The sequence below is a fragment of the Amblyomma mixtum genome, chromosome 1, assembly GCF_055824585.1.
Source record: "Amblyomma mixtum isolate Tamu chromosome 1, ASM5582458v1, whole genome shotgun sequence".
Classification (NCBI taxonomy): domain Eukaryota; kingdom Metazoa; phylum Arthropoda; class Arachnida; order Ixodida; family Ixodidae; genus Amblyomma; species Amblyomma mixtum.
Genome location: NC_143012.1, coordinates 269809474 through 269836730, shown reverse-complemented (window position 1 = coordinate 269836730; position 27257 = coordinate 269809474). Strand labels below are relative to the sequence as shown.

At 45.8% G+C, this 27257-nt stretch overlaps 1 protein-coding gene across 5 annotated transcripts in view; it reads left to right on the top strand.

The window, feature by feature from the left end:
• The window catches only part of LOC149371665 (solute carrier family 35 member F3-like), a 317875-nt gene that overhangs the window by 179019 nt on the left and 111599 nt on the right, over positions 1-27257 (top strand). For all 5 annotated transcript variants that reach the window (XM_089565903.1, XM_089565902.1, XM_089565904.1 and 2 more), the window contains one exon: positions 452-645. In XM_089565903.1, coding sequence (XP_089422029.1) covers positions 452-645 — 194 coding nt within the window. The remainder of the gene's footprint in view (positions 1-451; positions 646-27257) is intronic.

Here is a 27257-nt window from a genome sequence, read left to right as displayed (position 1 = left end):
ATTCTGTTAGCTTTCAAATTCGAGTAAAGCGGCAGTTTCGGAGTGTTTGCTTGACATTCTTGGTAAGGAGCACAGCTCACAGAAAGCCGCTGGAGGCTGTCATATAGCAGTGCCTGCGTATGACTACCTTCCTGTGGCCTTGTGCCTTTCCGTGTGCTATGCCTCATTCCTGATCCTGGGCGAAGTTCCTAAATATGTTCGTGGGAATACTTACATAAAATGAGTCTGTAAGTGGCAAGCGGCTTTCTCTGTCATCGCCTTGATCTGGCTAGCATTTCATCGTTGTAGTTATGACTAATCATTCAGCACTCTAAAGTAAAAGAGGTTTTGGCTGTTTGGCTCTAAAGTTTCTAGCCCATGAATTCGCCCACACTATTTTCATGTCCGCAAAGGTCCTGAAGGAACCGTTCACTTTTTTTATTATCACTCAAAGGGATGTTCGTTCATGCAGAGACTCCCTGCTGGCCGTGCGCGTGGACTCGTCGGGATCGACGGACTCGAAAGTGAACGGTCTCTACAGTGCCACCGGTTCTGGATCGAACTCGCCGCGAGTGCACGTGTTTCCGATGAGGTCGCGCGAGAACTCGGTGGTTCAAGACCAGTCGGGAACAGGGAGCAGCATCGACCTCTGCCTCGGCACTTTCGGTGAGTTGGCCTCAGCCATCGCAGCGGCAAGTTTCTTCGCGCACTTGCAATGAAAAGTTCCGCCCTGTTCTAATAAACGAAATTATCGAGTGTTTAATCAGATATTGAAAAGCTGCCAGCGAATTAATATAACATCACTTATTACGTTTCCCGGTGTGATTTCAACTAAGCTTTGAAAGTATACAGTCTTCTCAAGCATGGCTCCGTGAAAATCAAATATTGAAAATCAAATAATGAATTCAATCAAATATTAAAAAACTGACAGCGAATTCATAAAACATCACTTATTACGCTTCCCGTTGTGATTTAAACTAAGCTTTGACAGTATACAGTCTTCTCAAGCATGGCTCCGTGAAAATGCTCTAAAAATCATACATCGGAAAGGAAGCCTGTCTTGCTCTTATTTTTTTTTCGCTGCTAAAGGAACAGAACCATCGAGCACTGAGAAATCATCTTTAAGGCTCAGAAGTTACTCAAGTATCTGCACAGAGAAAGAGAAATCGAACCTTAATCACTCGGTATGCAGCATCCTTGCCGTGTCCGTCCAATGGCGGGGTCTCGTCATGACTTATGGTCTCAAACACTTTGTTTCGTGAAAATATTAGGAGAGCTGCGGTGCATCCGACTTTCAGCAAAAACTCATTTCGGAGGGCCAGCTTCTTGACGCCGTTCTCTGTGACAATCATGGTTGTCTCAACTCCCGAAATTGAAGGAACTGCATTAATGTCAAACAGAATAGTAATCCGGTCGTTCCGAATAGTACGGAGAAAGACGGAGCAGCTTCTTCGACGATGAAGCATGCGCAGTGCGTAGTGACCGGCAGTCATCTGTGAATCCCGCTCCGGAGTTTTCCCCGAAAAGAAAAGCGGAGAAATGTCGCAGCCGCTCCAGTCTGTCGGGTGGCACCCGCGTAGCCAAAGAACAAGCCGAAGTGCGCATAGCAAAGACAGCGCAGAAATCGAAACAACTCGCTAAGCTGAGCACACTGTGTTTGTGATACACATTTGTTTCTTGCTCTCGTTAATCTGGGCATCAGAAAAGGACCGCGTCTGTAAAGATAGCAATTATATTATTTTGCGTGCACACACACTTACACGCCAATGAGAACAAATAACTCAATTTCTGTGTAGAATCCCCTCGCATACCGCGCGCAAAAATTACCCTATTGCGAAAGTACATGCTGCATATTCTCTTTCAGGGATCTATGACTAAACCTCCGTCAATTAGGTGGCGAATCAAAGTTCCTGCACCCAAATATAATGTGGTTCTAATTGAATTCCTTGCCCCGATAAGGCACGCAAAAAAAGACTACCGCGGAGAGAATTATTGGAGCATACGCGTATACACAGACTTAGCCGGAGCATTAAATATGGCGGTGTTCTGCCTTGGATATTACGAAAGCACCCCGGAAAGCTATAAGTTAACGACAGCAACAAAAGAGGACAGCGCGGCGATCTGCGCGAAAAAGGAGATTGGGGCCCCCGCGATTTTTGGCCTGGCCCCGAGAGCCAGCCGTAGCACTTACGGCTCAGTCAGTTAATTTCGTTTCCTCGTTAAACAACCGGGAAAGCAAGACCGAAGGGAAAGCGGATCCCAAAGCTGATTAGGAAATTCCCGAGAGAAAATGAAGCGTAGCATTACAGTTTCACTTACCAACGAAGCCTTGCGACAATCGGGAATCTATTCTGATCTGTTTTTCTTTTACAGTAAAAAAATAATAAAAAATGCCCGCATTAGAGCTAAAGCTTCGTACTCCAACGAGCCTGCAGTGGGGGCCAATAAAAAGGAAGAAAAAAACCTAAAAGAAATCACGCTTTTTTTTTTTTACACTTGTTTCAACGTCCTTGTTTATATACAGACCTTGGATCTCTCCAGAGGACGCACACGCTTTCCTTTTTTTTTTTAAACGTTTTCTAAAGGAAAAAGCAAAGGAGGAAAACATTCACGCGCCGGCATTTTTCGTGAGAGCCTGTTGTATCGATCAGCGGCCCCTCGGTGGGCCCCGAAATAGGAAGAAATAATGCAGGCAACCCCCCCGGAGGTCCCAGCGCGCGAAGTACTCAGCAGGCTCGTCTAAGCGAGAAAAGTGGAGACGTGAGGAAAATACTGGGCGCGAGGGGCGAAACGGAAGGGTGCGATCTCCTTGGACGCAGCACCAGCAGCAGCGGCAATGATAGCAATATGGCAGCTGCAGGCACTGTTGACTACAGAGGGAGGGGCGAAACTGTTCCACATGCAAATGCCAGCTCGCACGCACAAACGAATTGTGCCCGGGCGCGAAACGAAAAAGTAAAAACCCTCAAGTGCGCACAAGGAGAGGAAAAAGGAGGGAGAGAAGGAAACAGCTGCCGTCCTTGCGCGAAGCGGACGGAGTGTTTTTCTTTTCCAGATTTTTTTTGTTTTACTTTCTGCGCCTCGAGCACGCGCGCGGACCTTGTTCCGCGCTTCCTTGTTCGTATCTGAAGGACTCCTTAGTATACAGACCCGAGGAAGAAGGGAGTTTCTTAAATTAAGGCCGGTTGCGATATATGGGGCGTTACGTAACGACTGTTTTTATCTTTTTCCAGCTTAGAAAACAGCTGTGGTTCGGAGCGCGATGTTTGCGCACTGTTTGTGAGGACAGGGTTTGCGTTTTTCTGGCGCCAGTGATCTCGAGCAAAACAACACCGACGGCTGTGGCAAGCGAGCATCATTTTTCAAGCGCCGTTGTTTCACATTCTGTGACGTGGTTATAATGGTACCGCGTGTTTACGCTGAGAGGACTTCATTCCAGTGATGTTTCTTTTTTACCGTTTTGTTTTCAGCACTTGTGTTTACGTATGCACGTGCTGAGGTATTGCGTCATTCAGCTACGCAGCTCAGAGCGTTGCGGCACAGCGCATCATATTGCTAAGCCTATCTGGGTCGTTGCCGACCTGAAGTCGCAGTTTTGATCGTTTTGAGGAAAGCAACCTGTTCGAATGTTTTCCTTTGGGCGGTGTTTACGCCCGATATTTAGGGCACGGCATTATTAGGCAGCCGTCTATTGTGCATTGTTCCTGCACGCTGGGCTATTTCTGAAGAAGAACGCACGCGAGAAATATAGAAGAAGAGATCAGGACGTCCTCTCACAGCGCAAACATAACTAATGATTGTTTTACGATTATGAATGTAGGGCGCAGACACTGGAGTAATAACAATGCTTGCTGGCTAAATACGCTTCGTCTGAGAGGGCCCTGAGGGTGATGTTTCGGCAGATGCCAGAAAACGCGAGCAAGCGATGAAGGACTGATGATTAAATTCAAGTAGGGGTGTGCGAATAATCGAAATGTACTAAACGCTTCGAAAATGTTTATTATTTGGTCGAGATTCGATTAGTCAAACTGATGCTCGAAAATACGTGAATATTGGGAAATTTTCTTATATGCTCAAGTTCTCGAACATTAATTTATCTAGTCGAATAGAGACACTCTAATAAACATTTTATATTCGTATTGTGGAGTTGAAATATTCGCACATTTTCGAACATTCGGCAATGATCGAATAGGCGCCTACTTTCGTAGATGCAATTGTGGCAAAACTATATTATCTGGGAAAATTGTCCGAACATCGAGATTAAGGTGTCAGAAAAACAGTGCAAACGTGTATTATTCGCTTTCTTCAACGTCGTTTATCGCGTGAACAGCTCACATTGGGACGTTTCTAGGCCTGGATCTTTGGCGAAATTCCGTAAGTGGGCTTTCTCACATGTCAAGTGAAGAGAACAAGATGGGCGATTACTCGCTTTGAACAATGACAAAAAGAATTCGCGTGGCTTTTTTATTTGATCCATAATGTGCCTAACGCCTGCACCAATGGCACTTGTCCTGTCGCCCTCGCAGTTCTTCTAGCGTGAGTTCCACTATATCGTTTTGGTTAACAATGTTATGCAGGAAAGCCCACTTGCAGGATTTCACATGATGCTCTCGATAGGGGGGGCGGAGTAGAGCGAACGGGTAAAAGTCCCGCCTATTATGTGGTCTATTGTAGCCCGCGCACCTAAGACATGTGCATAATGGCCGACGTAATCATGATAAGTGGCCCCTTGTCACTAAGCCATAAAATAGACTGGCCGCGTAGTTTCGGTTTCTGAGCTTTGTAACGCCTACTCAAGGCGATGGCGGTTATCGGCCGCACATTCGTCGAAGGTTTTATCACCCATAATATTATTTTCAGCCGACCGTCATGTGTTATTACACAGATTTCATTTTGTTCATTTCGCATAATCGCAATGCAGGTTGCAAACAATTATGCTGCCAAACAAACAGTATGTTTTTTATTTCAATACCCTAAAGGCCCAATCCATATCTGTCAACGCCACCTTTTATATATTTTGGGGCTGAGCCAATCTAATTTTCTTTTTTTCAGTTGCAAGGACCATACGATATTTTTAAAAATAAACGGAACAACATAAGCCTGTTTATCATTTTCTGAAGATTTTCCTACACTGAGGAGATACTCGATATTCGATACCCGAAGGCATTTTCCTTTCATGACTATATACGATTCGTATTCGAACATTTCAGTGTTTACACACTCCGACTAAATTTTTCTTTTCTCGAGTCTTCCTCATTTTCGACAAAGGGAAAGAACCACTTGGTTAGTATAAACTGATTCTTGGCTCAGCGGAACACTGCCGTAATTAGGTTTGCACGGCAAAGTATGTGCGGCTCAAAGCTCAAAACCCTCAGAAGAGGACTTTTTGAGGCTTTGATGGCGTAAGTCTACATTTTTATGACTTCGTTTTCCCACTCAACCATAATTTTAAACGCCTGTAGTAGCGCTAGTAAAGAAGTGCCTTAACAAAAACGCAGGCCAAAGCAGTATTTAGAAACAATAATTAATTAGTTGCGGTAATGCTTTTTTCATCACAGATGTAATAAGTTTCGAAATATACTTTTCATTAACTGCAATGTCTGCCCATATAATGAGCTTCTTCAACGAATGATGCGGCCGACACAAATGTTGGAACACGACATAAAATGGGGCGAGATATCGAGTTACCGGGATATAAAATGCAAAGTTGCATCAGCTTAAGTTGAGCAGAGTTAAGGAGCCACACTAATATTTATGACGCTCGGCTGCTGACCCGAAAGACGCGGGTTCGATCCCGGCCGCGGTGGTCGAATTTCGATGGTGGCAAAATTCTAGACGCCCGTGTACTGTGCGATGCCCGTGCACGTTAAAGAACCCCAGGTGGTTGAAATATCTGGAGCCCTTCACTACGGCGTCCCTCATAGCCGGAGTCGCTTTGGGACGTTAAACCCCCCTAAACCTAAACCTAACTAATATTTAGCCATCCTACAGCAGACCCATTTTCTCAACAGCTGTTATGATTCACCAGGGTGTTATGAAAGCGGCAGGCTAGAAGAAAGGCAAGCAAGCAATAAGCACACATACCCCACGAAAACCATAACTGCGGTTGTTTACGAACACAGCTGTCGCCTAACTAGGCCTCATTGTTGTTGCCTTACTATGGCCGTACTCATGTTGTGCGCGGGGTTGCATAAAGCTGGCGTGCTTATTAGAACAAACGCGAACGGCGGTCTGGCTCTGCTGCCCGTCTCAACAGAAGGTTAATAAACCGGTGCTCTATTTTCATGTTGCTGCTGTTTTCTGGTACGCTTCCTATCGAGCGGCGTCCTGCGGAATGAGGACCCGTAGAGCGCACGAATGTTCAAAAATATGCACTGAATAGAGAGATAGAAAGTAGAAGTTTTGCGCCCAAGCAACAGAAACTTCGACGAATAAATTAAGGTTAAATTCTGCCAAAACAGCTTCTAAGCTCCTTCTTGAGAGGTGTTGCAGGTGCGTGAGCACTCAAAGACTTACGCTTTAAAACAAACAAATATAGGTAAATAAGTGCCGGCAAGAAGACTGAAATACCCTGGCTTGGCACTTAGCGAAGTTTTTTTTGGAGCTGCAAAAATATTGCCACACTCTGGGTTCCAGAACAAGTCCATTGGGATGGCTTGCTAAAGAAGCTCGAGACATATATCAGAATATATGAGAGCCCAGGCACAGCTGCTTGACTTTAAGGCACTGGGAGAAATCCTACGTTATCAACAGCACACTGAACGGAATTAGTTAGCTGTAGAGCCTCCCGGAATTCCTGAAAATGCAAAATGAATGCGCTGTGCGAAGGGAGGAATTTTATTCCGTGGCCACGCTCTTGCGGCACAGCAGTCGGCCGAAAACTTTCCAAACGCATGCATTCCTGGAGGTGTTTCGAAAGTGGTAAGATCACCCGCATTTTTTCCTCCTCTCTAGCTGCCTTGATACTGTTTCGAGCGCAGGACTCACTTCTCATAGACAGCGGGAGCAGACTTTCAATTGTGTGCTGAACGATGCAAAAAGAAAAACTCAAGGAGTTTGCGAGAAAAAGCTACCGCGTGAATGGAAGTGCAATGAAATAATAAAACGAACTTGGAATTCCAACACGACCAGCGCGCGGTTGGCCATGACACGAATAATAAAAGTAGAAACCACGAAAAACATACAAAAACAAAGTTACCTACAAAAGAGCCCCATGTATTGTATAAGGTGCTGAAGCGACCTTCTTGACGGGCTAGACAGATTCAAAATTTTCGCCCCTCCCCCCTCCCCGCAAATTGCACTTTTGTTTAGTCGTACGATAACCATCGTTTTTATCGACCGCCTCTTGGCTATAGGATCTAAGTTTATAGTTTGGTACTCTGGTCCTTGCATTTATTTTTCGAAGTTTAGGGACTCTTTCTCGCCGCATGAATGGACAGTTTCAGAAATAGTAACCCTAGTAATGCAGCGAGTCTTGCTGTTCCGCTCCTGCCATGATATGATAGATTTTCGACACGTTGCGAAAAGACTAATGCTTCTCCAGAAATTCATTTCGTGGATTCTTTCTGAGACTGAACTTTAGAAGGAGTGGAAGCCGTGATGTGTAGCTGGAGAACTTGGCATTTTCATCTCGGTGGAGCGATGGCCTCGAAAAATAGATGGGCGTGCGCGCGTGTCAAAGGCGATACGCCGAAGAAAGGCAGCGCAGCGGCTCTGCTAGAAATAATAATAAAAAAGAACGAACTCCAACGTGAAGTGGTCGCGCAGCGCTAGCGTGAACTTCCTGCATACAAAGTACAGTTCGTTTTATCCAGAAAGAAATACAAAACGCTAGTGTTTCTGGGCTTCCATAGGCAAGTACCAAGTTCTTTCATCTAACAGCACGAAACTTACGTCCGAGGAATTGTTCAAGTGGAAGCAAAAACGTAACCGCGGAATCTTCACGGTTCGGCTGTCCGTTACTTGTGTTGTCAATACTTTCGATTTTCCGCTTTTTACAGGGAGCACTAAAAATGTACAGGTTGATACAAAAACGTAATAAGCATGTTTTGCTTCTACTTCGGGTATACTAGGTGTGTAATTTTTTTTCGAGGCTGAGGAGTCAAATAGGTTTATGGTTTATGAGGGTTTAACATCATAAAGCAACTCAGGCTATGAGGAACGCCGCAGTGAAGGGCTCCGAAAATCTCGACCACCCGGGGTTCTTTAACGTGCACTGACATCGCACAGTACACGGGCCTCTAGAATTTCGCCTCCATCGAAATTCGATCGCCGCGGCCAGGATCGAACACGCGCCTTTCTGGTCAGCAGCCGATCACCATACCCACTGGGCCACCGCAGCGGGCTGAGGAGTCAAATAATCATTTACAAAGTGCAATATTTGCTTTGTATTAAAAACAGCATCAGAGCTCTAATCCGGGATTTGTCGCAAAATTATGACTCAGGGTAACAAAGTTTGCAGGTAGTCGATCACCCAGGTGTAAATTTCGCACCTCGGCAAACTGAAAAACGGGGTTTGTTAACTTTGTTTATAACAGAGGTTTACGCGAAATACAGAACTCGTGAAGCTATTGCAGGAGAGAGAGGAAGACGAATTTGGGGCCTTGCGCTGATCCCTGCTTCGACGAATTATATATTCGGTGTTGACATACGAGGAAAAAGCGGAATAAAAGAAAACGAAACAGTAGCACGTTATATAAAACATTCCCGATTCGCTACGAGTCACTTTGAAGAAGTAGGAGATTGTTGCTAAAGTAAAGTGACTAGTATGTACTGATTAAAAAAAATGATTATTATGACATCTGGGAAGGGTTTCAACAGAAATTAGCTAATTGTATGTCAGAAGTTGGATGTACAAATTCTTATTGCATAACCTCTATTGCTGAATGACTATAGCTTGTGCTATTATCCTATGGCAGCCAACGAATTGAAAGTCAAAATAACTGTCAGCTGTGAGCCGATCATATTCTGTTTTTATTCCGGTCCCCAAAACATACATATTTTTGCGGCACGCAACAACATCGACTGAAATTTTACAGCTCCTCTACACACTGCAGCATAGCTTTAAAAGAGAGATTGTCGAATATCAAAACAAATTTTCGAAAGCGTGACTTCTTTCCGACCAAAACGCTGACGTCTATAACGGCGAGGGTCCGAAATACCTCATTTATAGAGTTTTTTTTTTTTTGTGTGTTTCTTAGTCACTTTGTGTACCATGCACAGGAGCACATATTTGGTCTAAAGAACTTCATGCAAAAATACACAAAGGTGCTCGATCGATGCTGCTTCTCGGTCCGGTGAGCACGGCCGGAGCGATGACGCCCAGGTCACCGCCAAGATGGCTCGCGATCAGGCTATGGCCACCACTGCGGATGCTTGGTGCAGCGAACGACGTCGGGGCGATGTCTGTCGCGTGCTATCCCTCCATCATCCTCTGCCGTAAGGCCCAGCGACGCGAGGCGTCTGCGGCGATTTCAATCATTTATCCAGCTCTAAACAGAATGATAGCAATAACAGTGATCACATGGGTGGGAGAGAAGGAAAGGCAGCCAATGAGCCTGTCCCTGTTTTCTTAACGCTTGGCGCCATGGCGAAGTGTCAGAGGTCAATGAAAGTGGATAAAAGCTGATCACTTTGGCTGGAAGAGAACTCTGGCTGGTTCAGTACCAGCTGAAGTGAAATACGGCATCAGAACCGCAACCAGTATACCGCTGGTGGTGCGGTAACAGTTGTGTGCAAAGTTAAGATTTCGCCGTTGGGAGAGTGCCAGCATGGGCGAGAATGTTTTCGCAAATGTACAGCTCTTATCAAAAGTTTATATCCACGCGCTCTCGCTTCCGAGACACACAGAGTGGCTCGTAATGCATACCCAGCGTTCAGAATCACCTGAAGATTACTGGCCCTGCCCCCTCGAATGTGTAGGGCTTTCATGAACGTAACAAGAGCCCCACTACACAGCTTAGAAGCCAACTCCGAATGACGGAAAGTTGGGCTAGTTGCATTGACATCATAGAGCTAAACAACGAAGACAACAGAGAAGAGGACGAGACAGGCACTCCCTTTGCTTTCAACTGAAGGCTGCTTGACCTTGAAAATCGAGTCTCGAAACCGAAGTGATAGCGCTTCTAATTCGCGTTTGGCCTAAACAAGGCTTTATCAAGATGCGGTGAGAAGTCGGTGAGTGCTTTCTTTCCTTGCCTGGGCATACCAGCCGAGGGTCGTTGCTCGTCGGTTAACAACTACGACGAGGAATAACCGGAGGACGCGAACTGACCTTATTTATTCTACATGAGCAGCCTGTAGTGGCAAAGTTACAGCCCAGTGATCGGTTTACGGCTTCCGAAATGTCTTCCTTAGTCACCACTGGAGCTCTAACAATGTCTCCTTCTGCCGATTACTGTAAAGGTGCGCCGTCAAAACAATTAGCAGAGTGCGTACGGCGCCTGTTTTTTTTTTTTTTTAAGCTAAACAGCAAAACTTGCCCGTTGCTGAGCGTGTGATAAGTGGGCCCTGAAACATACTTGCGGACGCTTGCATTGTTTTTGTCCTAATATTCAACATTCTTTGCAGCGTTTGTTGTATCGATGCATAATTTTTCTCCGCTAAAACGCTTCAGCATCATTGCTGACCTTTTTTTATTTTTAACCGTTCGCTTGCACGGTGCGTCCGCCTGAGCTTAGCACGGCCTGGGTTGCTTGGGAGAATTTTCAGTAAGTCGCGCTCAAAAGGTTGCACGGGAGAAATTTTTATTTCATTCGGCTGTCAAGACAATCGCAAATCTAGAGAAACTAAATTTATCTTGCTTGGGAAAAATCCCGAAGCAGTCAGCTGCGTGAAGTGCGAAGTGGTAACTGTCGCACTACTGACAGCTTTTGCGTTTTTTTTTTCTTGGGTTTTGTACACTACACAATTGCGGAATGCCATCTGCTGTCCCGTGATTCGGAAGCATCTGGCGATCGAACTGGTGCCATTGGCAATCTTATAGACGCATTTGGAATGTAGCTACAGCTGGTTGCAGCTGCCGTTGTAGCGGGGCAATACATTCACGTGAACTATCTTTTCGACGAGATAAACTTTCTTATTTGTGTGAAACATGCATTTTCAGTTGCGTTCTGTTAGAATGAGTGGCTAATGTAAACGGGGAAATAGGTTTGGTTTTGTGGGGTTTAACGTCCCAAAGCGACGATGGCTATGAGAGACGCCGTAGTGAAGGGCTCCGGAAATTTCGACCACCTGGGGTTCTTTAACGTGCACTGACATCGCACAGTACACGGGCCTCAAGAATTTCTCCTCCAAAGAAATTCCAGCCGCCGCGGCCGGGATCGAACCCGCGACTTTTTGGGTCAGCAGCCGAGCACCATAGCCACTGAGCCACCGCGGCGGCTAAACGGGGAAATACTTCACACTGATAAATATTTCCTTCCAATCTTTTGGAATTCCAAGCTTGTGCTCATGCTACACCTCAAGGGCCAGGCTCATAGTCTGAGGCCTAATACCTTGCCGATAAATTAACACTCACTACTTTCAGTATCGTCTAAATATTAGACTATCAGAAGTCTGAAGAAACCTCTGTGCCAAAAAAAAGGACTTGAATTTCAGAGCCCCTGAAACTTGAGTCTTCTTATGAGAACATGGTCGTGTTTAAACGAAGCAGCGAGCGAATAGTTTTTTCCCCTGGAAACTGCTGGGCTAATAGTGTCGTGTGGAATGAAAAACACTATCTAAAAATATGCAGCCGAGCATGTGGCGCGCTCTATCGGTGCGCGTTCAAAGTAAATATTTTAAAGTGTGGACGGGTGATGAGAATTGAGGAGCCGGGGTTCACTAATCTTCCAGCATGCCACTAGAGCAAAAAGAAAAGGGAAAAACATTGAGGACAAAATACTTGAAGCCTGGAAAAAAAAAAAAACGGCAGCTATGATGCAAGGCTGTTCAGGGTTACTTAACTGCTCGACGTTCTTTCGTCAGTCGAGGCCTTCATTAAGAGTGTTTTCAATTACTTTAAGCGTCATGAAGACCAGTTCTATTCTTACATTGTGCGGTTATCAGATCATATCTTTTTTAACTATGGCTTGGCTGGAACCAAGGGTAAATAGGCGAACATAAAAGCGAAGAAGGCAAAAAGAAATGAACAAAAATAACAGACAGGCAGACGGACCTACCTGAAAAAAAAAAAAGAACAGCGTTACAAAAACACCAGAAAAACAGGTCCTGTCCACCGGAATAGTCGGGGCAGGCCCACGCTTATCAGTATTTAGTGCGCATTTTCTAGAGAGAGAGAGAGTGCTTGGGAAAAATGCTTTACTTCTTGAGTTTACCGATAGTTTTGGCATACAGATTGATATCTATGCAGCACGAATAGGACTACAGCAAAAGCTCCGCTCAGCAGAGACGCGCAGTTGAGCGCTAAGTATGACGTTGAGGGCGGTGCTGCGCGCGGCGTAAAATGTTTTCAGTTTCAGGGCGCGCGTTGTGAGCTGATTCATTTTGCAGGCCTCTTAACGACGCAGCCAGAGCTGCGCAGTCTGGCATGCCAGCCCAAGCGTCGCGGCCGTTTCCATGGCGCTGACTCGACAGCGTAGGGCACTTTCCTAACGCGCAGTATACAAGGAAGTGCGTTGTGCTCGGCGCTGCTCTCCTGCTTAAAAATTCAAGTGCTTTGACGTTTTACTTGTTTTTGTGCCTCTTCGCTATGGCAGCTGTGGTTTGGATCGTCGCACGTACAAAGGTCACGACCGAATCGTCAAGGTCTCCTGTGTGCGGCATGTGCGGCCAAAAACAAAAACCGACTGTCCGAAGCACGCATGCTTCACGCTCTGGTGGTATCAGCTTTGTGCCCAGAGCAAAAACATTTTTTTTTTTTTGAATACCGACTTCGCGTGTCGCTCGGAAACCACGGAGTTACGTAGCCAGTGAAATGCACGTCCGAGCGATTACCGCACAATTTCTCCTTCGGCTACCCGTGAGTGAATAGGCGATATTGCGGGCTGGATGTTTCGCCGGCAACAAAATGACACACAGCCAATAAAAGGAGAAAGGAGAGGAGTTAATTGATAAAGACTATACTGAATGCGTGGACACCATCGACGAGTTAGCCGTGTAACTGAATGTATTAAATGAGCATCTTACTTACCTTTCCGACACAGGCTTAAGGAACAAATATGACGCGACACTCTGTCACGTCTTATTATATGCAACCAATTAAAGGAGCAGGGAGGAAGTTGCGTTGAAAAAAAAAAACATTTAATGCGTCACGGCAAACAGTCCACTGTCTGATGGGCGTAATTGGTGCAGAACGGCTTCTGAAGCCTCATCGTATTAGAGTGCGCGTTCGTGCAGTGTATTGAGCTGACACTCAGAGGCTAAACAAAAATCAGGTACTGTTTGTTTTTTATTTCGGATTAATTTAAATCGATATTGTGCTAACGAACAAATCAGCCCACATTTAAAAAAAAATGTTAATTATATGCGAATGCATTATGCTTGAGCTAAGCAACCCTCCGATATTTAAATATTATCATTACGGCGCAACGATTTCAGCCGCATAGACTAGAACGTGCCTGTTTCTGCGTTAGAGATTTGATTGCTTGTTTGATATTTTTCTGCTTGCCAGAAAACATGTTGAAGAACAAAGGAGGATCTTCAATGTTTACGAAATTTGCTGCGTACCAGCGCAACTTAAACGAACACGCGCGGTTCCTTCCCACCCGCATTGGCGGCTGTTAGCGCCTTTTCGAGTCTCCCGATTGTCGGCGGCTGCAGAACATGTCCTCTGTGCGTAAACAAAGCGACGGGCAGGGACAACACGAGACGCAGGTCGCGCGGCGTCCTTGTGCGAGAGCGGAGCTCCTTTGTTTGGGGAAACTTCGCGAAGCGCTTCTGTGAGAAGCCCGCCGTTCCTTGTTTGCGCAGGACGGCACGAACATGCTGCCGCCGGAGCGACCAGCAGGCTTGTCGCACTCTCTCGAAGCCTTCGCGTTCGTTTAACCGCGCACCTTCTGGCATGCTGAGTCGAAACGAGTATTTTGCTTTCCTGGCGTTACACGTATACGCAGCGCCTGTGTGTGCTCGTTTGAGAACGAGGGTAACCGAGCAATGTTATTCAAATGTGCGCCCGTGGTCTGCTTTGGTTTCTTTTTGAGTTTTAGGTTCATGAGATAATTACCACAGCAGCAAGGAAACCAGCCACATAGATTAAGTTAAAGAAGTTTAACGCTCATTTATTTACAGAATACTGCCGACACTAGGTCTGAGCGGGGTGGGCTCACAAGTTAGCGAAATCTCAAATAAGCAACAATGAAAAAACAAACACAAGTAGCACTTGTTGGCTACACCACACGAGGAAATGGTTTGGTTATTTGATTCCAACCAGTTATTGTGAATTAAAAAATGGTTGGTTAATGGGGTTTAACGTCCCAAAGCGACTAAGGCTATGAGAGACGCCGCAGTGAAGGGCTCCGGAAATTTAGACCACCTGTGGTTCTTTAACGTGCACTGACACCGCACAGTACACAGGCCTTTAGAATTTCTCCTCCAAAGAAATTCAACCGCCGCGGCCGGAATCGAACCCGCGTCTTTCGGGTCAGCAGCCGAGCACCATAACTACTGAGCCACCACGGCGGCTGAGTTAAAAAAATGAAAATTTGTTAGTGTCTGTATAAATAAATATAATGGTTAGAGAACTAGGGTTTTAACGTCGAGTTTGTCTTGCAGATAACTAAGTATAATGAGGACTTAAGGTCGAATTTGTTAGTTAATACGAGAAAAAAGAAATTTTAGCCTCAACTTTTTTCTTCGAAGCTCAAGGCGTTCAATTTTGTTAATTTCAGTTAAACTGGTGGGAGAGTCTGTGTTTGCAGGCGTCTCTCATAGCCTCAGTCGCTTTGGGACGTTAAACCCCATAAACCAACCAACCAACCAGCCTAGGAGTCTCACACTACGCATATTCGAGTTTAGGTTGCACTACAAAAGAAAAGCAAAGTAGCTTAATGTTTGCAAGGCCATTTTTCAATTTGTGTTAAGCAGCACGATTTGCGAAATGCGGAGCAAATATTGCTTATATGCAAGTTACACTATAGACTGCCGGTTATTATTACACCTAATTGTTAGATAATTGTTGAGGAGTGAAAAAGCATGATTTATATGTGTGCCTATTAAGCATGTTTTTCTGGGTTATCGGAGGGTGCAAACTTTTGTTAGCATCCAGAACCATGGCTGAGTGGTCGCAGTAGTTCGAAACATTGTTCACAGCGTTTTTCAGGTCATTGTCATCTTCCTTATTTGTAACTTAGCTGAATAAAACAGAATCGTTGTTGAACAATCTAATATGCACCGATGGGCTAACCACTTGAACAATATTATTGGTATGCCAAAGAAAAAGCGGAGAGCCCAATATACTTCCCTGTGGAGCACCGGATTAAACTGGAAGAGAGTCCGAACGTTGTCCACCCACTTCCGCAAACTGACAGTGGTCGTTTAGATGTGCGGTTATCCACGTTTCGAAGATATCAGGAATGCAAATTTATTTAATTTTCAGAATTAGTTGATCATGAGGAACTTCGACAAATGGCTTGGTAAAATAAAAAAATGCATCAATTTGGCTATTATTATATGTGCAGGATACAAATGAATGAATTACTGCAGTTATGTTACCGTCGAGAAGCCCTTTCTGAACCGCTGCTGGAATTAATTTAGAATTAAATTTCTTCCTAAAGTTCGTACAAGCATTTTAGTAGTTACATTTTCTAGTAGCTTGAAGCACGATGACATCAATGATAGGGGACGGCAGCTCTGCAACAAAAGATTATCTGCTTTTTTTTTTGTAAACGGGAACAATTCGGACTGTCCTCCAGTCGTTAGGAAATTTGCCTGTCAGCAAAGAAGCGCCAAAAATAATGACAAGAAAATTAGCCAGAGTTTTGGCATATCAACGCAGTAATATATTTCGAATATTCTCAGGGCAATATGACGTTGTGGTTTTCAGGTTCAAGAGCATAGAAAAGACAGCAGAGTAAGAAATGAACAGGATTTGAAAGGGATAATACACTCGGCTGCTCGCGGCCCATGTGCTCCTAGTGGAAAATAAGCTTTGGAAATAACTATTAAAATAGCCTTCTGACCACACGCCATAGCGCTGCCCACATAAGCTTGTGCTCCTGCTTTCATTTTTTCACTGATAAATTCAAAAACTTATTTGCCTTTCATGTAGTTCTGTAGTAATCTGTTAAAAAAAGACAGCCTTCTGAATCACGTATGGTACTGGCTAGATTGTCCAGCAAATCCTTTAACAGATTAGACTGTGTGCGATCCTTCTTGTGCCGTTTTACTTTCCGTCTGAATTTAATTATGCGGCATGTCATTCATGGGATTTCCTTACGTTACTGTCTGTATCTGCTTGGTACAAAAATCTAGATGCAATAAAAACACATTAAAAAAAAACGGTCCCAGAGTGCGCAGACATCAGTGTCATTGAAATCTACAAACAGGTTTCCACGTGTTCAATTATAGATGCGTAGTTACCACGGGAATAATCGTTAAAGCAGCGTAGTGATGATTGTTTTTTTTTTCTATGTAGTACCTGAGGTAATGAAACACTAACCAGGCAGTGATGAGACAGTCCTTTTTTCAATATGAACAGTGAAATTGACAAGGTTGGAGGGAAGGAACAACAAATCTAATAATGAATTCTTTAAACCAACTTTACGGGCTGGTTCGTGAACTACTTGCATCAAGTTGTTGGTTGTAGTTATGCTAAATATGGTGTTCGCTTGGTTTTAGGCATCGGCACACTCAAGGCGTTCCCAACCCACACTTGGCAAGTTGAAATATTCCATCAATAAAATTTTGCTAATTTCGTGCTCTGACATATAATTTTACATTCCATTTAAGTAGTCAGGTCCGGACCCAGTAGGCTGAAAAGAGCTTATTAAACACAGTTTTGAATCCAAGAAGACAATTTCATTCATAGGTTTTTCAATTTATGGTACATAATACCTGACATGACCGGCTTGTATAGAGACCTTGCTGTTTCTGTATATGCCTGCCACTAGACAGGTTCGACTCCCATGCAAATACAATAGAGGACTCTTGCGTCGTTCAACCTCCGTTCAGCAGCCACGCAGAAGCCATGGACCTTTACCATCTCTCGGGCTAGGACTACTAGGACACATTTGTCGCTGTAGTCGTCGTCTTTGTTGTTCTTGTTTTGTGGTGTCCTCGAAAACAATGCCGCTGACAGTGCGTGTGTTCGTGCTCTAAAGATCGCTGTCATGTCTTTCGGTGACGCAGGCAAAATACCCAATCCTACGCAGATACTCGTACACTGGGTTCGTTTCCGAGGAGCCGACAAGTCCAAGAGATTTATATTGTGAGAACGAAGCGGCATTTCTTCAGTGGAGGATTTATAAATCAGATAAGTGACGGGACGGTACAAAAGCATCCTTGGAGCCCATGAATTACACAACATACCTGTCGTCGTCTGCGCTATACTACGCACACTATGCTACACAAATAGACGCTACGCACCATACTTATGTTGTGCACATTCATTTACACGCGTAACACAAATACATGGGTCCTGCTTCAAAGTGGTGTTTTTGATGCTACAACCTGCACCTGATTCTGATTAAGTTTATTAGATATATTTATATTTAATTGGCTGCAACCTCGTTGTAGAAAGGAAATTTCGATGTCTTTAGGAACATAATTTTTCACAGACCTCATGCACCACGTAAGCGAGGAAATAAAAATCATCATTGCCTAGGTGATACGTCGGGTTCTCTACAATTGTGGGCCCATTGCGCTTGAGGTCAATCTCATAAAAGCTGTCGTGCCAGCCTTTGGCACACTACATGCTGCGGCCTGGAAGAAGTCAGTCTTGCCACAGCAGGATAGACAAGATGACTGTGTCATTATGACGCTCAAATTTCTATTATTCGGGTATCTGGTCCGAAAATGAAAGCTGGCTTTGAGGAAATGAAAAGCGCAGTACCTGTCTCATTTCTCGGTAGACGTCTGAAGCGCGCCGTATTGAAAGTAGGAAGTTGGGTGTGATAGAGGAAAGGTGCCGTAATGGAAGGCTCTGGTACAATTCGACCACTTGGAGATCCATAACGTGCACTGACATCGCATTGCATCGGACTGGTGTTTGATCTATGCGCGGTTATTATTGCGAGGTTATGAGAAAAACTGGAGGAGACACTTCAGCTCCGCCTTAAAGGTATGACGCGATAGCTTTAGTGGGTTAACGTCCATATAAATCCCCGTTTAACCAATCCATATTACCATGCCTGCGTGGCCTAAGGTTCGGAATGGAAAGGCGCTAAAGGGTTTGATTCCCCTCATCGTCCCATCTCAGCTGAGAAGCCCGAGTTGGCAGCTCCTCCCAAATCGGCCATGTCACGTGACGTCGCGCAACCCTACGACCAATCTGCGCCCGGCCATGTCAGCTGCTAGCTACCACCTGCCCGCGCCATGTTCGTGATTTTTCGCTCACAGCGTCGACGCCGGATTTTCTGGACTACAGGGCCTTTTAACGCTATCATGTAAGCGCAGTAACTCTGACTAGAAGCGCTTTTCCTCCTATTCTGATGACGCACGGAGCGGCCTCTAGGGGACCTAAAGCCAAACGATGAAATCCTAAGTTTGTAGGCCCCTCAGCCATTGTTGCTATGCGTGTTAGTTGTAGACATGTCAAAGCCTGCGCGCAAGAATGCGGACAAAAAAGCTCCCGCACTCTCCAACCTCCTTCAAGGAGAGAAGTGGAGTCGAATAAACTTTATTGAGGAGAAATGGGGAGGGAGTTTGGGGACCGCTGGCTGTTGCTGAGACGCCGTAGAGAGAGAAAGAGAGAGTGCGATAGCTTTGCCACATTCCCCTGTCCCTTTTTCTCGATCAGCAATTGTCCCGCAGTGGGCCCGCATTGTGGGCGGTGGAGGTCATATTGAAGGCCCATTATTAACCCACGTGGGATTTTTCAGTTATAAGCTACTAGACTGAGCTGATCCCGGTTACCCTAGAGTAAGTCCTCCATAGAAGTATTGATGTTAAATGTCTCACGACTAAAAGGTCGCGCTCTGACTACTTTCGACGCAGTCTATTTCGGGCCTATTCCGAAGACCATGAAGTCTCCAAAAAATAGCAAAACGAGGCAGCCGTCGTTGCCACCTGTGCACGATGCAAGCTTTAGCACCTGCTCAGGACAGGCGCCAAGGCTCTTCCGACGCAACAACGCCTACTAGTACTATTCGCCATTGCGTTTTCGCAACGTCCCGTGTCTACGGCTCGATAAGACGCTTGTGTGCTAATATATGAGGCCTGGCGGCTTCGAACACTTCCTGTCGCCCAAGCTCGCGCGCCTCGACGACTTATTATGGCGCAATGCGAAGTATCTGAACAACGCTGGTCTCGGTCAGGCTTCATCAAGCAGCCGCCCACCTAGCTGCACTCGCGTTGACCAACGGCCCTTTCCTAATCCGAGCGACGTGCGCTGAAGCTTTCGCGCGCGAGAGGCAAACACTGCATGCCGGCTGAGCGGCTTTAATGAGGCCCCGCCCGGCCGTGATATACCGCTCGTTGGAACGGAGCTGCACGGACCGGGGCTTACGCGGAAACTGCCGCGAGGCTAATGTTTGTACGACTGACCACTCTTTCGCGGGAGTGGGCGCGTTTGAAGAGAGCGGAGCTCTCTTCTCACAGCGCTTAGTGTGATGGCAGGGCGGCGCATCAGAGGAAGCCACCTGCGCGGTTGTCGTGCGGGGTGTGCGCCCGATTTACGACTGGGAGTTGTACGAGATGACCACTCGGATGGGCTCTTTCGGATTGGCTCTGTACGGCCCCGTGTCCGTCACGAGGTCTTCGTAACGCACGAAGTTGGACTTTTCGGTTAGGCTTCGTGATTTTCACGCAGAAGTGAAGTAATTCGTGCTCTTTCTTTGTCTTACAAAAATCACGAAAGGCAGTGAAAGCTGGGAATACTGCCAGCAATATAATTCGGGTCGGGGATTAGCTAAGCGCCTCCGTGACAAGAAGAAGCTTCGGATGACCGGTGAGCGTGTGCTGATTAATGGCGATAGTCAACTGTTCGATATCTAAGGCCCCAACAAGTCAATAAGTGTTCTTCATTGCGAAAGCACTCCTGAATTCAAACACTTGCAAGCGGACGCCTGGTGTAAGATTTACAGATAAGCGGGGCTTCAGCAGTACACAGTGGACAGAGCTGTACGCTTCCGCAAGGTTAGACCCTTGGGCAACATGAAGTAACATTTCATGGGGCTGAAAATTGAACCAACCGATGTCGCTAGAATGGTAAATTCCTTGCGTACTAAAAATTCCTTGCGTGTTGAAAAATTGTACACAGCGAAGACGCGCTAACGTAAACGTATACGGGACAGGCTAGGTGCTTTTGGCTCGTGCACAGTAGCCAGGTAGAAACGCACACTCGCCACATCGAAGTGGTTCAGTGCTCATGGCGCTCAGCTGTTGAGCCCATGGTCGTGTGATCGAATCCTAGTCGAAATGGTTTCATTGGAGGCGAAATACAAAAACTCCCTTGAACTGCGCGATATCAGAGTAAGTTAAAGGACACCACGGGGTCGAAAACAATCCATAGCCCTCCACTATACGTTTAGACATGTAAAAAAAAATGCAAGCACTACTGAAAACACCAAACTTGACACATGAGCAGTGGCAGGAGGTACTGTCCAGCTAGGATCTCGACGACCAGAGGAACATGGTCATCAGGGCCCCAATGGCAGCAGCCTTCGATGAAGTCTGGGACGGAGGACACCACTGACGCTCCGTCATCTAAATATTTCCGTACAAAGAAAGTTATTGCCGTCAACACCGTCCACAACGGTGCACTTTTGGCTCTACCTTCTTTGACTCGCTCCTTCGTGGTTCTCTCACAGCGCAGTTCAAGTGTCCACTGAGAGTGGGTTTTAAGGTAGAGGCCTACGGCGCCAGTAGCTAATTTCCCCCTACCGTGTCCGTCTGAAGTTTGGAGGTGGTTGGTTGACAATGATGACAGCGCGTCGCGCGCTTCGGACGCTGTCGGACGCGGGGTGCAAGACCGCGAACAGCCTTGTCAGGGTAGCAAAGGGCTGACGACCGTTTCCCATTGAAGGGAGATTAGCTCTCAAGTGGGTGGGGGTCAGTGGGGTCGGTGACTTCTGAAACGACCAAGCGGTGGACTTCACTGGCGCCACGATAGGTTCCATGTTCGAGGAAAAGTGCGCGGTCCGCCAGAGTCAGGCTCTGGCGAGCACTGGGCTCCGCCCACTTGTATGTACAGTGCCACTGCAGCAGTATTGGTTGAAATTGGGCGACAGCAGATTTAATAAAGCTCCGCCCAATTATCGAAGGTATTAAAACCCGCTGCAAACAAAGAGCGGAGGAAGCGCGCCGAGTCCCAGTCTCGGCCGCTTTTAGCCAACTTTTCTTTTAACCGCCTTTTTCTCCTGTTGCCTTTATTTTTGGTCTCGTCTTGAATAAACTAGTTTTGCTTCTCAAGAAGTTTAGAGTTGCTGCCCCGACCGGCAACGTGTCGCCGGACGAGTGGACGAAGGCGCGAAGTGCCCTTCGAACTGCTAACCACGTACGATCATAGACGAAGCGGCCATTCCGACGACGATCCGGAGGAGAAACTTAACTGGTGCCGAGGAGGATTAGGTTTCAGGTTAACTGGTGCCGTGACCAGGATGACCAGTGTTTCAAGTTAACTGTGGGTAAATTAGTGCGCCTTTCTATTCCGTACAGAACATTAGCACGGATTTGCATTTCTGCAATAGCATGTCCGCTATACGTCCACGCAAGTATGATCCTGCTATGTTAGAATACCCACCGGCGTGAGCCGAGAGTCTCGTCTATAAGAGTACGTCCTAGATTGCTGTTTATTCATGTCTGTGCGACGACAGTCGCGACTGCTCACGGGCTGTACCAGGAAGGAGACTGGCGCTTCGTACTTCCCGCAGATAAGCCAGGCTTTAATCAGCGCCTTCCACCGGTGCGACGACATCCGAATAGCGCACGTGCCAGCAGGCAAGCCACAGCTCGAGTTGTAATGAGCGCTAAAAGAACCGCTAAAAAAAAATAATAAAAGAGGACGGAAAATACTCAGGCGCGGTGTGTGTCAGCGCTTGCGCAACAACACCATACGTTCACACCGCCCATGTACCGGAAACGAAGATTTCCAGCCGACATGAGAGAGACCGCTGCGCATGCTCCGCTAAAATACGTGACAAGATAGGCGACTTCATTTAATAAATGGCTCGGAAGAAATTGGGCTTTATTTCTGTTATATACAGAGGCCCGTACGTAAAATAATGGACGAAGGTAGCTTATCTTATTTGTCTCCGTCGCGTTTCCTGTCATTGATGTGCACGCTCTCGATTCAAGGCTGGGCTACGTGGCTTGTGGCCAAATCTGAATGCGTGTGTTCTCCCTGAAGCAGACTCGGCAATCGGATGTCATTCTGAATATTGAGTCGTGCGCTTCTGCGCGCGGAATTATTCGCATTAAGCGTAAGTACAGCGTACATATCAAAAACGAGGCGGTTATTCTGAGCCTCCTGAATACGTTAGCACGTGATCGCGGTACCTGGAGCGCCTAATTCAGCCAGGAAAATTTAAAATGTTCGGAAAGTTCGATGATTTCTGTGCCGCCAAATTGGCCTTTTCATCACTTCAGGTTTGTTGATTTTCCCTAAAGACATAAATTTAAGATGGTTTCCGGGTGGTAATGCCGGTGATCATGTCAAAATGCAGACGGAATAAGCCTTACATTTATTTGATTTGGCCTTGTACCGACTTTGCTTTGTGATGAGTAAAGAACAGCTTGCTGCTCTGAAACTTTTCTACGGAAGCGTTGGCGTCGTAGCAGGCGTAATTAATAGTTACCGTGTTCACTTGGCATGGAAGGAGAATCTGTTCCAGGTAGGCTTCGAATGGGCTGGAGCACTCTGATGGGTGAGGAACGGGAAAGGGCGACAAGATAGAATAGGAGAGTGTTCCGTTCACTTCTTCGGACCGGGACGTAAGAGCACTTGGTGTTATAGGGCGCCTCAACCCCAGCGCTTTCCTGTGGGGTGGTGACAACCGTAACTGAGATTAGGGGCGCCATTTTTTTTCCGCATAGCTAACGCACAATTGTGGTGTGGACATGAAGCTTCTAAATTTTGTCCTGAAATAAGGCCTTTATGCTGACCTGTACATTAGACAACGTCAGGGCCCGGAAAACCCAAAATGCAACTTTTCGGAATAACACTGCGACTCTGTGGAGTTGAATGTTTCACTCAAAGTGGCGTAGTTGTCACAATTTTAGAGAGAGAAGGAGATCATCTGGGCATCATAGCTGGGAAGGTTTTGGTATATCCTTTTTGAGGTTGCACTCGTTAAGGCGCTTTTCTCTCAACTCGTGAACGAAAACCGGCCGACGGTTTATTTATGTTCACTGACTAAACCTGCAAAATTAGTTTATCGGGGAAGACGCAAGAATTGGGCAAGAAAAGCAGCTTCAGGGTCCTTTTTAGCGTGGTTTCGTCGTACGAATAACAAGTTCCCAGTTACTTTCCTAACAGAAAACAGAACGAACTCTGAAAGTTGCAGATAGAGACCTAGTTACATTGATTTACATAAAGCCGATAAGCCAATCAGTGTGTACCTTTCTAGCATGCTTGTCTGCATTATGTTTTCAGCACTCTTGTTCCACAGAGAGCTAAGATAGTTCTTCGCAAAAAAAAAAAAAAAAATGTTTGGTAGCTTTCCGCGCGATAAGCGACACAGCGCGATACAGCACGATAAGCGACACAATTGTTAGCAGTTTTCACGCACTTAACCCGGGCGCGCTTGAAACACCTTCTGGCTTCTTTCACAAAATGAGCTCAAATTTTAAAGCGATAGCGCAATTTACTTTGACAGCAGGTCTACGTATATCAGTTATCGTCAATTCTATCTTCCGTAGCCAGGGTGTGTGACACTGGAAGCGTATTCCGGGTATTCGTATAGCGCTGTCGACCAATATGACTGAGAACACGAGCCAGCACGCATGAATTCTTGCATTAGGGTAGTCTACTAGGTGTAGCACGTATTACGCCACTACTTTTTTAGCTTTCAGTGCGCTAGGACTAAGGCCCTCACTCACCGATTTGACCGTTGTTTCTCCGGTCCCACCGTGTCAGGTGGCAGTTAAGTTAATGATTTGTCGGGAGTGGTTGCTCTGGAAGAGCAATCTGGGTCTCACAAGCTCCACCGCTGGGAGCACCTGCCATCGGGGTACATCGGCGCATCGCTGCACCACTGCGCGAGGAGTCGTGTGAGGACACCCCGCTATATATGTATGTAAAGCGGAAAGTGACCAATTCCGCATGTGTGGGCGTTAACTCGTTAACCCTATTGAGTCATACGCATAAGGCGAAGAAGTATAAGTCCTATTTCGCCGATCTTTGTCTGAAGCTTGCTTGACCTTGAAAACCGAGCTTCGAACCGAAACCGACGTGAAAACCGAAGCGATAGCGTTCCTAACGTGCATTTGAACTAACCACGCTAAATCATTTGCAATTTTTTTTTCTTTTCGTGTCTTATAAAAGGCCCCTTTTCAGTGAAGATGTCATTTTCTTTAGATTGCAGTAATTTGTCCATACAAGCCAATTTCAATTAGTCCGCCATCTCTCTTCAGCCTCTGGTTTATTTCTTTTCAGAGACATCACTCATTGTAGCATAATTTCAGTCGGTGCGTCAGTGTCGTCTACGTCATTTCTTCATCAGCCATTCGAAGTACTGCCTTTTACTTGCCTGCGGTATTGAAGCAAAAAAAAATAAAATGGTTACAGCTTTTTTCCTAGGACAAGTTTGCACAAGAAAAAAAAATAGGTGGCTTAATTTTTTTTTATCTGAATCACTTGCCTCCCCGCACTTCGTCTTGTTTGACTTAGAAGCTGCTGATAGCACAAGTGCATTTAGTGCGAAGTATTAAATTTCGTGTAATTCTTCGTCAGTCTGCCTCTCAGATCGCCAAATCAAGCAAGCTTCACGAGGAAACTTTATACACCTTCCTTGCAGGTAGCTTATCCCCTAATAGAAAACTGACTAAAAATGTCGGCCCGTTGACGCTCAAAAGAAAATTTTAGCGAGGATGTGGAGGTAGCTGAGCCACGGATGAAATTGGATCTGCAAAGTATGCGTGTGCTTTCGAAGTAGCAAAACACACACACAGCAAAGACAAGAAGCAGAAAGTGAAAGTAGAGAACGTAGTATGAGCACTTTTTTTTTTTACAGAATTCCACTCACTTAAGCTGGAGCGTTCAATTTCACCCCGACACGTCTACTCAAATTTTCGGTGAAAGTAGCTCGGTTGCTCCCAGTACCGTAAGTTGGAAAGCGGTCGTTGCCTGGAAACGATCGATATTTCCAGACAGAAATTCGCACGTTGTGCATTCTTACTAAGAGATTTTTCTTAGCTCCAGAATCTTGGTTCAATTTTCGTCCGCGATGAATTGCCTATATCGGGTGTTTCAGCCGAACACTTTCAAAAACTCTGAAAAATAGACTTTTGGAGAACAAAAGAGCATCTGTACGGGAGGAAACTCTCAGCTGCGGCAGACGCCAGTATTTGAAAAAAAAAAAACGTGCTTATTAACCAGATAATTGACTACAATTAATTAATTCACTCCTCCAATTAACGAAGCCAGGTGCCGGTTGTTGCCAATGACGAGCTTGTAGCCACGGAGAAGACGACGTCGTATCAGTTTTTAAAGGAAATAAAGAACAAGTTTTGTAAAGCCCGACAGCGCGTGAAAATCTTGTGCTTTTGCTTCGCTCCAGAGAAACTGAGCTCACGAGGAGCGCAGGAGATCTAGTGCAAACACAACGTCCGCTGATGACGTGTTGCAAAGACCCCGGCGCCCAATTCAAAATGTCTGTGATAAAGGGTGAGGTGTGTTTCCAGAGTCAGTGCAAAAAATCATAGGAAAGTCGTGTGCTACCGCTACCTCTGGAACCAACTTTCTTCTCCTGCTCGATTGCTTCATGGCTGTCGCTGTGTTAATACCGGTTGTTTTACCCATTTATTAAGCCTTTAATGACTCACACTCTCGGCCGTGACTCTGTCCGTCCGTCCGTTACATCTGAAGTGAAAATCAACGAGTCATTTCTAGTCACAAGTCATTATTACCCAGTCATCAACTAATTAGTCATAAATAGTTAGTGATTAATCAATCATGATTAGTTAGCCATTAACCGATCACGACTAGTTAGTCATGACTAGATAGTCATTAGCCAATCATTACTAGTTAGTCATGACTAGTTAGTCATGGGTCATGACTAGCGAATTCAAGTCGCCCCATAGCCGACTCGTGTGTGCCTAGGGCCGTGCAGCCAAAGTTGAGCGGAAAGGCTTTCACCTCCTCTGATATTTTTTTGCACTGAAACTTCGCTGATCGTATTGCATCATTGCAAGGCCAACGTGACGTTGCGTGCTCTGCTTCAAAGTGCATTTTAGCCCAAAAGGAAACCAAAATAATGTAAATGGCACGAGGCTTTCTCTGCGCATGCAGTGTCATGCGGGGAGACGCATTGTGCGCACAGTGACATGTATGAATAGTTTGCTAACCCACTGGCAGCTTTTACACGCTATGAGGAAAGTACATCTATCGTGTGCTAAACTGCGCCTGTTTCCGCCCTTCGTAGTGGGGTGAAAAAACAAATATATTATGACCGACGCTTTAAACTAGTTGAAACGCAGGTGAAATCGACTGCCGTGTATACGCAGAACAGCCAGCGTACGCTGGCATATTATAAGCACGACAAAACACGCTTACCTTTCGTTACTGCCAATTTCTGCGTTCAGGACACATTCATATGCAGCGTGCGCTGATCTTGCGATGATGTTGTGCAATGAGCGATGTCGCAGCACAAAGAAATGAGGGAATAAACGGTACGCGCATGCACGGCGATTGCAACGCAATAGACAGAGCGTGGGAGAAAATTGGAACCGAAAGTAGCTGACCGACGATTTTCCCGTGATTCCTGGCGTTATCTTCGAAACGCGCTTCGCCCATTTCTCTGACTGGGGACCCTCAATACTAAGCTTAGACTGCCGGCAACGTTATCTTTAGCTTCGTCGCGTGGCGCAGAAAAAAGTCAAGTCATCGTCAACTACGCTGCCGTCTATTCTGAGAGCCCTGATAAGCGCAGCCTACAGTTTTCTTCCTTTTTTTTTGTCTCCATCAGTTTCGATGTGACTATCAGACGGTCTAGATGTGAGGCGTCATCATTCGTTTATTCAGT